Source organism: Danio rerio, chromosome 23 (assembly GCF_052040795.2).
Source record: "Danio rerio strain M-AB ecotype USA chromosome 23, GRCz13ab, whole genome shotgun sequence".
In the NCBI taxonomy this organism is placed as follows: Eukaryota; Metazoa; Chordata; class Actinopteri; order Cypriniformes; family Danionidae; genus Danio; species Danio rerio.
In genome coordinates this window covers 92,036-105,000 of record NC_141043.1, presented here as the reverse complement: position 1 = coordinate 105,000, position 12,965 = coordinate 92,036, and the positions used below count along the sequence as shown (strand labels likewise).

The 12,965-nt window shown below is 47.2% G+C and overlaps 1 protein-coding gene across 10 annotated transcripts in view; it reads left to right on the top strand.

Annotated features, from left to right (window-relative positions):
- hdac7a (histone deacetylase 7a) overlaps positions 1–12,965 on the top strand; it is a 98,141-nt gene that overhangs the window by 65,994 nt on the left and 19,182 nt on the right. For 6 of the 10 annotated variants that reach the window (XR_015522999.1, XR_015522998.1, XR_015523001.1 and 3 more), the window contains exons 4-16: positions 70–157; positions 1,313–1,436; positions 1,736–1,836; positions 2,107–2,229; positions 3,437–3,546; positions 4,734–4,835; positions 5,354–5,507; positions 6,191–6,378; positions 7,356–7,538; positions 8,288–8,507; positions 8,872–9,005; positions 9,675–9,795; positions 10,029–10,078. Coding sequence is in view for 6 of the 10 variants with exons in the window: in XM_087306324.1 (XP_087162450.1) it covers positions 70–157; positions 1,313–1,436; positions 1,736–1,836; positions 2,107–2,229; positions 3,437–3,546; positions 4,734–4,835; positions 5,354–5,507; positions 6,191–6,378; positions 7,356–7,538; positions 8,288–8,507; positions 8,872–9,005; positions 9,675–9,795; positions 10,029–10,078 (1,698 nt within the window). In the remaining 4 variants the exon portion in view is untranslated. The remainder of the gene's footprint in view (positions 1–69; positions 158–1,312; positions 1,437–1,735; positions 1,837–2,106; positions 2,230–3,436; positions 3,547–4,733; positions 4,836–5,353; positions 5,508–6,190; positions 6,379–7,355; positions 7,539–8,287; positions 8,508–8,871; positions 9,006–9,674; positions 9,796–10,028; positions 10,079–12,965) is intronic. The other 4 variants (XR_015523000.1, XM_087306327.1, XM_087306325.1 and 1 more) reach the window with 1 other exon arrangement.

The following is a 12,965-nucleotide window of genomic DNA, read 5'->3' as shown; positions in this document are numbered from 1 at the left end:
CTCCAGGCTGTGTGTGAGGCTCTTCCACTGTTCTGTGATCAGTCACACTGTCTCCTCTCCTCCTCACAGCAGTATAACATGGAGCAGCATCTCCAAGACCAGGAGCAGGCCAAACAGCAGCTCCAGCAGCTCAAACACAAGGACAAGAGTCAGCAGAGTGAGTCACGGATGCACACACACACGCGCACGCACGCACGCACGCACACACACGCACACGTACACCCACACACACGCACGCACACGTACACACACGCACACACACACACGTACACGCACGCACACGCACGCACATGCACACACACGCACACACACACACATGTAAATGATCCCTCTGAGGCCAAACAGCTGAACAGTGAGGCAGGGAGAGTACTACACTCAACTGTCCATGTTATCAGCACAGAAGTGACAGAGAGAGAGGGTTTCTGCTGTTTTCACCTAGTTTTCAGTGCCCTGGACTTGATTGTGAATGGTGTTTATTAATAAACTGTAGTTTGTAGTGTGTAAAAGTCAGATGGAGGCTGTTTAAGAGGTTTAGTAATGCACCGGTTGAGCTGACAGACGTGCATCTGATTGTCTCTGGCCTCAGCTGAACTGGGCCACGGCTGCCTCAGGAAGCGGCTCTGAGAGTAAAAACAGAACTCTGTGTTTAAAACAGATGCGAGGAGTCTCCTCTGAACACGGGAACCCTGACGCCCTATATAGGGCACTTACTGTCACTGACCGGCCGCTTACAGCAACACAAACCAGCTACATGACCTGTGGCTTCTGCTGGAGGAATAATCCTATCACACACTGCTGTAATGTGCGCATATTACGCAGAAATGACCTTAATGACCCAGCAGTGTGTGTGTGTGTGTGTGTGTGTGTGTGTGTGTGTGTGTGTGTGTATCTCCAGCAGCGGTCTCTAATGCTGATCATGAGTTAATTGTGTTTGTTCTTGATGCAGAAACACTTTGATTGACATTCTCCTGCTGTACGTGTCATCAGAGGGGGAAAGCCCCGCCCACTAGTGTCTATCTCATTAGCATAAACAGCAGGCCTGAGTGAGAAGCAGCCGTCTGTCCATTAGCCATTATAGTGTTTGAGCTGCTGAAGATCATGTCAGCATAGACTAAGAGGATTATAGATGTGGAGTTCTAGATCAGGAGCCACATAGACTGACAGAAGCATCAACACACACTCACACTGAAGCACACACACACCTGACCAGCACTCGCAACACACACACACTGCTGTTTCACATCTGTCACACAGGCGTCTGTAGCTCTTCTGAAAAGAGCTGATGTGATTGGCTGGTGGTTGTGATTGACAGGTGCAGTGGCCAGTGCGCTGGTGAAGCAGAAGCTGGCTCAGGTGATCCTGAAGAAGCAGAAGCAGCAGGCCGTGCTGGAGAGAACCAACTCCAACCCGCTGAGCAGCCCGTCTGTCGCCTACCGGTCAGAGAACACTCACTACACACACACACACACACACACACACACACACACACACACACACACACACACACACACACACACACACACACACACATAAAAACGCACACATTTAGTCCAGCTTTTAAGAGAAGTGTTGTGTGTGTGGTGTGTGTGTGTGTGTGTGTGTGTGTGTGTGTGTGTGTGTGTGTGTGTGTGTGTGTGTGTGTGTGTGTGTGTGTGTGTGTGTGTGTGTGTGTGTGTGTGTGTGTGTGTGTGTGTGTGTGTGGTGTGTGGTGTGTGGTGTGTGTGTGTTTCCACAGGGAGCTGGTTCCAGATCCCAGCGCTCCCCTACAGCCGCTTCTGTCCTCCACTAAACCAGCTCTCAGTGATGGAGCAGAAGAACCACCGCTGAGGAGAGCAAGTATGTCCAGCACACACACACACACACACACACACACACACACACACACACACACACACACACACACACACTTGCTGGTTGTTTGTGGTGTGTGTTTCATTGATGGTGTAGTATACACTGATTCGCATGCAGGGCTGTTATTGGTCATCATGTATGGCTTCTTCTTTAAGCATCAACACGTCTCGTCATGCGTGTTTTCCTGAAAGCTGAAGCACACAGGTCTCCGGAGTGTTTTGTTGAGCATGCTGGCTTTTTGTTCGTGTTTTTCAGCCTCTGAGCCCAACCTGAAGGTGAAGCATAAATTAAAGAAGCACCTGAACACCCGCAAGAGTCCTCTGACCCGCAAGGAGAGCGCACCGCCCGCCGTTAAACACCGCACTCCTGATGCACTCGGTAATAACACACACACACACGCACACAAACACACACACACACACACACACACACACACACACACACACACACACACACACACACACACACACACACACACACACACACACACACATGTAGAAATGTGATATGTTGCAGTTTATGCTAATCACACATGACACACACAGGTTCATATTTAAATTTCATCTACAGCGGAGGAAATAAGTGTTCAACACGTCACCGTTTTTCTCAGAAAACACTATTTCTAAAGCTGCTGACTCGATATTTTCTCTGAATGTTGAAAACAACCAAAGAAATCCACACAGTCTATGAAAAGAAGACTAATGTAATCAGTGTACAAGTGAAGTTTTAATATACTGAATAAACTGAAATGACACAGGGAATAATTATTGAACACATGAAGAAAGGAAGGTGTATTGGGCAGTGAAAGCCCAGACAGCAGCTGAAATCTGTCAGTAGTTCTTCTGCAAGCCTCTGCCCTTCCTCAGTGTAAATGAAGATCAGCTGCTTCAGTCCAACATCTACATCAGCAGGAGGATGAAGATGAAGCCATTTCAGCAAGACAATGATCCAAAACACAGCCGAGGAGACTCTCAGATGCTTCCAGAGAAAGACAATCAAGCTGTAGAATGGCCCAGCCAATCACCTGAGCCGAACCCAATAGAGAATACAGAATACAGCTCAGATCTGATAGACGAGACCCACAGAAGCATCAAGATTTACACACTCTGATGAAGACTGAGAGAAACTCACACCTGAGCACTGCAGGAGGCTTCATTCTCCATATGAGAGACGACTTTCAGCTGCAGCACCACAACAGCCTTTATATAAAGAGACAAGTAGAGCTTGATGGTTTTTTACCCTAATTACCCTAACTTTACCCTAATTACCCCAGTGAAGCCTTTACATGTCACTGTAAGCTGAACACTAGTGTCTTGAAGAATATCTAGTCTAATATTATGTGCTGTCATCATGATGAAGAGAAAACACATCAGCTATTAGAGATGAGTTATTAACACTGTTATGATTAGTTTTTATGTGTGTATTAACTATTATCTGTGTGTGTGTGTGTGTGTGTGTGTGTGTGTGTGTGTGTGTGTGTGTGTGTGTGTGTGTGTGTGTGTGTGTGTGTGTGTGTGTGTGTGTGTGTGTGTGTGTGTGTGTGTGTGTGTGTGCGCGTGTGTGTGTGTGTGTGTGTGTGTGTCAGATTCGTCCCCCAGCAGCAGCAGTACTCCCGTGTCCGGCTGTAGCTCCCCGAATGACAGTCTGCCCACTGAGAACGGGGCGTCCAGCAGCAGCAGCAGCCTGTCCCACGAGGTACAACAGCCAGTATAACATAACACAATACACTATCATATGATATAGCACAATGTATGATTTCAGCATTGATTTGGCAATCACAAACGTCACACTGGCAGATCCACAGTGTTGAGTCTGGGTTATAGACACAGCATCATATATATATGTACACCGTCTTTTACTCTCAGCCTTTCACTATAAAATGAACAGATTTAAGGTCTGATTTCTTCAATCATCTCTGATCTGCTCTGTCTGATGGATATATGATATACAGTGGCTCTCAGACTGGACCACAAGTCCTGCATTAACTCACGTTACTCGCTCCAGGGCTGTAGATGATGAACATGTCCTCCAGTGTTGTCACTGCCGCTCCTGCTCCTCCTCACCGCTCGCTCATCTCCATTTACTCTTGAAGCACTGAATGAATGCTGAGTCTGTTTAACAGATTATATTTTAGTGACTTTACAACATCCTGCTGTGAAAGAAACCGTATGAAGTGGACAATAGTCCCATTAAACTTCATCATGGGCTGAAACACACCGGCTGTGCAGCACATCACTGCGTCTGTATGAGTTATGTTGAAAACGGGTGCTTCTAGTCTAAATAAGTGAAAACAGGATCATTTGACTCCCTTCACCAGCAGATCATGCAGCTCGACTGAAGGGAAACTCTTCATGTTGACTCATGTGGTGTGTGTTGAGGAAGCGGAGCATGTTGGAGGATAATGACATGTTTTAAACACAGACACTGGAGAAGGACAGCGGAGGACAGCTGCAGGACACACACACACACACACACACACACACACACACACACACACACACACACACACACACACTCACACACACACACACACACACACACACTCACACACACACACACACACACACACACACACACACACTCATGCACATTAATGCACTCTCTCTGATGAGCTGCACACAGGAGACACGTCCACTCGCACGCAACAAACCATCACATGCACACACACATGTGCACAGACAGATACACACACACACACACACAGATATATAGAGGGTTGGAGGGGGCAAAGCAGTATATAGAATATCTGTATAGAAGAGACAGTTTGTGTTATGGAAACCTGTGTAATGTGTGTGTGTGTGTGTGTGTGTGTGTGTGTGTGTGTGTGTGTGTGTGTGTGTGTGTGTGTGTGTGTGTGTGTGTGTGTGTGTGTGTGTGTTCAGGCTCAGAGGCTGCTGCTGCAGGACGGCTCTCTGTCTCACTTCACCATCCAGAACTCCTCCAGTCTGCCCACCATCACACTCGGCCTGCCTGCGAACAGCAAGGTGCCCGACCACATGCTCTGTCCAGATCAGTAACACACACACACACACACACACACACACACACACACACACACACACACACACACACACACACACACACACACACACACACATTTACCATCAACACTGAGCAGAACCAGCTGCCCTGAGCTGTACGCCACACTGTCAGCCATTCACAAAGAGATGCTGATTGTCTGAAGTCAGAGAGACAGGAGTAATGCAGGAGAACAGCACCGGCACACTCGCTGACACTGACACTGACACTGACACTGCCTCACTGCTAATATTACTGACAATATTTGACATTGTCCTTCAGCCTAGAGTGTTTTAGATGGCAGTATCCGTACTGTACGTTTATAAGCTACAAAACGGCAACAGACTTCAGCTTTAGGAGAGATATAGGTGATATAAACCTCTACAGTACACAGAACACACAGCCTGCGCAGAGTAATGACAGAGGAAACCTGTGTGATGTCCCCACAATTCATAAAAGCAAACCCATGTGTGTGTGTGTGCAGGTGGAGGGTGATCTGGGCTCCCTGAAGCTGGGTCGTGTGCCGCTGGTGTCTGGGTCGTCTCCGCTTCTTCTCCCTCTGAATGTGGAGGAGCCACTCATGCAGCCCGTCCTCATCCTGGAGCCATCAGGACTCGTACACACACCACTGCTGGCCGGTCAGAACACACACACACACACACACACACACAGAGAAAAACACACACACACAAACAGAAAAACCCACACACTCACACACACACACAGAAACACCCACACAAACCCCAGTCAAACAACATACACTCGACATCAGCGCCATCTAGTGCTCACTTCTACACATCACAGTCCTGCTGGTGGGAATAATGGCACTGAAGTCAACAGTTAGCGGGAGTTACTGAAGATAAATCACATCCGGAATACAAGGCTGTTTTACCATAACATATATATATATATATATATAAATATGTGTGTGTGTGTGTGTGTGTGTGTGTGTGTGTGTGTATCTCCAGCAGCGGTCTCTAATGCTGATCATGAGTTAATTGTGTTTGTTCTTGATGCAGAAACACTTTGATTGACATTCTCCTGCTGTACGTGTCATCAGAGGGGGAAAGCCCCGCCCACTAGTTTTAGATGAAAGGGTCAGATTCAGAGAGCCAGAGGACATTATCTGTGTGTTATTCTCAACTCACACACACACACACACACACACACACACACGCACGCACGCACACACACACACACACACACACACACTCACTCGAGAGTGATATTCTTTACATCTATAAAGGGCCAGAACAGGTCTCCTTCAGTAAATGTTGTTGTGTATCTTTAACTCACTCCAGTGTGTTCTGTGTGTGTTCAGTTCCAGGTCTGGGTCCGGTTCCTCTGCAGTTCAGTGCGTCCGGTCCTCATAAACCGCTGAGCCGCACACGCTCAGAGCCGCTGCCGCAGAGTCCCGGCCGCCTGCAGCCGCACCCACACCTACTCCAGCAGCAGCAGCACAGCACACACCTGCTGCACAGACTCAAGCAGAACACACACCTGGGCAAGGTAAGAGCAGAGCTCAGAACACACACACACACACACACACACACACACACACACGCAGCTCAGCACAGCATATCAGCTCTGTTTATTTCATGTCACTGCAGCCCAGCCCTGAGATGTGCGATGTGCTGTGTTCAGGCAGTGTCAGCTCTCTGTGTACTGCTCTCCATCATGTCTGATGTCAGATGTGTATATGTAGTGCAGTAGCCGTGTAGTGAGCTGCATGAAGTACCCTGCAGGCACAGGATGTCAACATGACGTCATGTTGATGCTGTACCCCAGTGTCATGGGGACGTCAGAACCCAACATCTGGCCCACGTCAATGTCTAATGTCCAACCTAAAATCAGGCAGATGTCACTGTCTACTCATGTTCCAGCTTGAGTTGTGGACATTACCACTGTGACGTCTATCAGGTGTTGTGTTTTTCTCGCTTTCCAACACAACCTAAAATCAACTAAACATCAACGTCATTTGAGGTCGTTATTGGACGTCATAATAACGTCGCCTTAGACGCTGGCTAGAATGTTGGTCTCACCTGACATCACGACCTAACCCTAACCTAATGTTAGTGTGTGATGATGTTGTGTGCCTGCTGGGCAGATCCAGGACAGTTGTTATCACAGAATAAAGCCTTCTGTCTTACACAGCCGTGCTAAATGTTGATGTTATCAGAGACAGTAACTAACATTAGCTAGATGCCCCCTATTGTAAAGTGTTCCTGATCCCTTGCTGTACTAAACAAGCTAAAATCAAGCATGTTTCCCTTGCAGATCTGATTATAGAGTGATGTTGTTTTTGATAAGCTCCTCACGCCAGAGTCAAACAATCATGTGAAAGATTTTCACATCAGGCTGCTGATACACCTGTCAGATTTATTCTCCTGGATATACTATATCTCTAACGTAACTCATGATGCTAGATCTCAGTGTGTGTGTGTGTGTGTGTGTGTATGTGTGTGTGTGTGCATGCGTGTGTCCAGCTGATGCAGAAGTCGAGCGAGAAGCCGCGTCTCCGTCAGATCCCCTCAGAGGACATGGACTCAGAGGAGGCGGGGCCTGCAGCGGGTGACGCCCACCAGGGGCGGGGCAGGGCGGAGTCTCAGAGAGAAATGGGGAATCAGGAGGAGCAGATGAACCTGCAACACACACTCATTCTCAACCAGGTCAGACAACACACACACACACTCACACACACACACACACACACAACATGATGACAAAACACATATGCAAGATAAGGCAATGCAGGCTGTTCCAACACAGAAGTGACTGAGTATTTTACACACACACATGTGCCAGCTGAGTGACAAACTTAAAGTAAACTTTTACTGATTTGATCAAAAGTGCAGAACAGGTGGATGTATTGTGAGTTTCGTTTAAATGACTGGACAATGTAATTTATCCTGGATAAGCTTAATGTTCAGCATCATTACTCCAGTAACGTCACATGATGCTTCAGGGAGATTTATAATATATTAGTTTTTAATCAATGAACATGTTTTATATCGTTATCTACTCATTTATTTTGTAACTGTATTCATTTACAACGAAAATCACGTCTTCACCCAAACCCTTCACTTGAGCTTTTATACATCATCAGATATATCTCATTTTAAACCATTTGTAAACACAGTAAAGCAATTTCAGCCAATCAATGGAGAACGGCTGAAGATCCCTCTGGGTGCTGTGCAGGCCAGTGTCCTCCTCCAACAGCAGCTCATCCTTCATCACGCTGAAACTCTCTCTCTCTCTCTCTCTCTCTCTCTCTCTCTCTCTCTCTCTCTCTCTCTCTCTCTCTCTCTCTCTCTCTCTCTCTCTCTCTCTGTCTCTCTCTCTCTCTCTCTCTCTCTGTCTCTCTCTCTCTCTCTCTCTCTCTCTGTCTCTCTCTCTCTCTCTCTCTCTCTCTCTGCAGTCGCGTCTGTGGGAAACACAGAAGCACCTCCAGCAGCTGCGCAGACAGACGGCTCAGATGGAGACGCTGGCGGTTCCCATGATGCTCGGCGGCGGACAGCACCGGCCGCTCTCCCGAACACAGTCATCTCCAGCCTCCACATCACTGACACTGCCTGAAAAAACCCTGCCCCTCACCACGCCAGCAGAGCCCCCGCAGAGCCAGCCGCGCTTCACTACCGGTACACACACACACACTCCAAACACACTCACACCACACACACACACCAAACACACACACACCAAACACACTCACACCACACACTTCACTACCGGTACACACACACCAAACACACACACACCACACGCTTCGCTACCGGTACACACACACACACACCACACACCACACACACACCACGTGCTCAACATGTGCTGTAATACTCAGCTGAAGAGTAAGAGATGAGCTGTGGAGGAGTGGAGGAGCGAGACACTTTCAGTTCTGACTGAACTCACCCTATAATATCTGCATGTAAACACACTGACCTGATACGTATATATGTGTGTGTGTGTGTGTGTGTGCGCGTGTGTGTGTGTGTGTGTTTGCAGGTCTGGTGTACGACTCCCAAATGCTGAAGCACCAGTGCACATGCGGAGACAACAGCAGTCACCCAGAGCATGCTGGGAGAATCCAGAGCATCTGGTCCCGCCTGCAGGAGAGGGGCCTCAGGGGCCAGTGTGAGGTACTGCCACTACTGTCCACCAGAGGGCGCTCCAGATCCTCCTGAAACATCACACACCGCATTACAACAATGCTGTTCTCACTCACAGCTCAGTCTCGCTTCTGCTCCAAATATCCAAACACTCTTTAACCGGTCAGCATTTTCCTCATAATGTGACGCTTTAATTAACATGCACAGTCATCTACAGCAGATATGGTCCACATGACATCCCTGTTGGCCAGTCCTAGTGTCTCCATTCTCCTCTATTAAACTTCACTCCTCATCACTATCAGAAGACTTTAAAGGGGGAAAACGCTCTATGCAACTCACCCCAGCAGTGTGTGTGTGTGTGTGTGTGTGTGTGTGTGTGTGTGTGTGCGCGTGTGCGTGCGTGCGTGATGCAGAAACACTTTGATTGACATTCTCCCTTTGTACGTGTCATCAGAGGGGGAAAGCCCCGCCCACTAGTGTCTATCTCATTAGCATAAACAGCAGGCCTGAGTGAGAAGCAGCCGTCTGTCCATTAGCCATTAGAGTGTTTGAGCTGCTGAAGATCATGTCAGCATAGACTAAGAGGATTATAGATGTGGAGTTCTAGATCAGGAGCCACATAGACTGACAGAAGCATCGACACACACTCACACTGAAGCACACACTGACGCTGTTTGATGTCTTCTGCTTCCTCTTCAGAGTATTCGAGGGAGAAAAGCCACCCTAGAGGAGCTGCAGTCTGTGCACACGGAGAGACACGTCCTGCTGTACGGCACCAACCCGCTCAACAGACTCAAACTGGACAACCGCAAACTAGCCGGTAACACACACACACACACACACACACACACACACACACACACACACACACACACACACACACACAGATAGACGTGAGTCAACTGCAGTCTTGGCCAGCACAACACCTCATTTCTCACAGCAGACACACACACACACACACACACACACTCTCCGTGACTAAAGGCTTGGATGTGTGTGTGTGGAGTGTGAGAATGACAGCTAATCTGCTGCATGTCACTGTGTGTCCAACAGGCATTCTGTCACAGCGGATGTTCGTCATGCTGCCCTGCGGGGGAGTCGGGGTAAGTGAAAACACACACCAACACACACTCGCTGCGTCCGCATGCTCACACCACAGACTAAAAGTATGTGCTTATTTTTGCAAAGAAATACTATGGGCGGCACGGTGGCTCAGTGGTTAGCACAGCAAGAAGGTCTCTGGTTCGAGCCTCGGCTGGGTCAGTTGGTGTTTCTGTGTGGAGTTTGCATGTTCTCCCCGTGTTGCTGTGGGTTTCCTCCGGGTGCTCCGGTTTCCCCCACAGTCCAAACACATGCGCTATAGGGGAACTGATCAACTACACTGGTCTACAGCTCTGTGTTATTCTGTCAGTTTGGGCTGCTGTGTGTGCATTAATGAGGAAAACAGTCAATTTAAATGCAAAATAACCAAGAGTGAAACATGTAGAGGCGTCTGAATACTGCCCAAACCCACTGTGCACATAATCAGGTACCATTAATCTCTGATACACCCCAAACATCATACCTTTTCTTGCCCAAATGTTGGAAACTCTTCTGAACTGCTCCATTAGAGGACACGCACACACACACACACACACACACACACACACTCACACGCACACACACACACTCACACGCACACGCACACACACACACACACACAGACACACACATACACACACACACACACACACACACACACACACACGCAGATGAGCGCTCACTCTATGTTGGTTGAGCTCTGCAGTGACTCTATAAGTCAGATGAGCTCTGTGTCTCCTGCTCAACTATAATCCAGACTCAACACTGAATCACTGCAACAGCGAGTTAGTCTTGTTTCTAGTCTGAATATCTCAATATTCTGAAATCAGTGAGCATTTTCTAGACCAGCACAACACATAGTCTTAATTTAAGAAGTAATATGACTAAACTGAGTGAGTTTCTCTTTAAAACAAGCAGAATAATCTGACTATAGACAACTGCATTATCTATATAGTGTGATATATAGTGAATGCTGGACTCTTCTGAGGTCAGAGCGCTGATCTCAGCACAGTCTACAGGGCAGTAGAGCGCAGAGCAAATGTTGAAGAGTCGACTGGGCCGATGGGCTCAGAGCAGGTCCATGTGGAGTGATTGGAACAATATGTGCCATGAAGGATAAAAGAAATTCCAGCCTCTCATTGTTCCCAGTGCCAAACCACAAGCAATGCAAGTTGAGGAGAGGAAAAAAAAGGATGAGGGGAAAATGAAGGAGAAAAGAGAGAAGGAATATGCGGGGAGCAGGGCAACAAACAAAAGGGGAAATAAAAGCGGATTCTGTCTTCTCATGGCCACCCCATAACACTGCCCTGCACCATCAAGACCACTTTACTGGCTGATGATGAGCTCTGTCTGATCTGGACGCAGGCATTACTCCTCAGATCCAGCACACGGTTCAGTTTTTACATTAAGATATGACCTTTGAGTCTCGTTCAGTGAGATATGTTTGGGTGCGTCTCAATCTCAATCAGCACCCTTGTTCACTACTTAGTGCACTGATCAGGGCTGTCTCAACCCCTGAATTCTCCCACTGCACTGAAATGCATGGATACACACTATTATATGCACCTATATGAGTCACATGACCCAAATCATCAACTGTCATGACAAACGAGAGTAATAAAGGCGTGTTGCTAACATGAATGAACATAGATTCGGAACAATCTAGCAGTTATTTTTAATAGTTTAATGAAATATAGCTGGAGTATGAAGCAATCAGCTACTTTAGCTGTAGTGCAGACACAGACTCATATAAGATTAATCAATGCACAGAGTCTGCAGGAGCCCTGATCAGCTCACACCCTGAAACATGCTGTTCTTATTGGTCATCCAAATACCTGAAACCTCTTAAATCCAGCAGCGTTTTCGAGACAAGCACACTAACATAAATAAAGAGAGTTTCTCCTGAACACATACAAAATAATCTGCCAATGGAGGAAGCAGAATAATCTCATGCCAAAGAGAAAGCGAGATTATTCTGCTTCCCCTATTGTCAGATTATTCGGCCTGTTTGGAGGGAAAACTCTCTTTATTTGGACTCATTATTTTGCTGAAACGACACTATATGTTTTACTTGTCTAGAAAATGCTTCAAGATTTAAGAATGTTTAGGTTTTTAGACCAGAAACGAGACTGAAACTCTGAATAAGACTTGCAAATGAAGCAGTCTCCTCCTCCTGTGCAATGTGTGCCTGAGCTAATGCCCGCATCACTCCCTGAGACGACTCTTCATTAAACATTCGGTCAAACTGAAGGAATCATTGGAGAGCCGGTGTGTTAGTCAGGAGATCGCTGTGTGACTGTTTCTGTCCTCTTTTGGAGCGCTCGGCTCATTTAGTATGAGAGGTTGTGTGAACAAGGGTTATAATTAGTGGGAGATTATTGTATTGACAAAACCAATGTTTTACCCAGTACTGGGTTGCAGCTGGCAGGGCATGCACTGTGTCAAACATATGCTGGAATAGTTGACGGTTCATTCCGCTGTGGCAACCTCTCATAAATAAGGCACTAAGCTGAAGGAAAATGGATGTTTAGTATGGTGATCTGCCGGCGCGGTGGTGAGAGGCTGTGTTTATGTCAATATGCAGACCACACACACCCAATATTTAAACATGCCATTAGCATGACGCTTAACAGCACATCTATTTATAGCGTCGGCCCTCAGTGTGTTGCTGAAGTGGAGTTTACGTTGAGTAACTCGTAACACACTTCAGCTTGTGGATGCTTACAACAAAAATAAGCATGTAAATACTGGAGCTCGCATGACTGACCGTTATACTAATAGAGCTGCGTAAACACATCGAGTCATAATCCTGCAGCGTCTCCATCTGCATCATCAGCCGGTACTGATCCCTCTGATTCTGTAATGCTCAGTTTATTGATTAGCTTAAAGAGTGAGATGGTTAAAGTACAC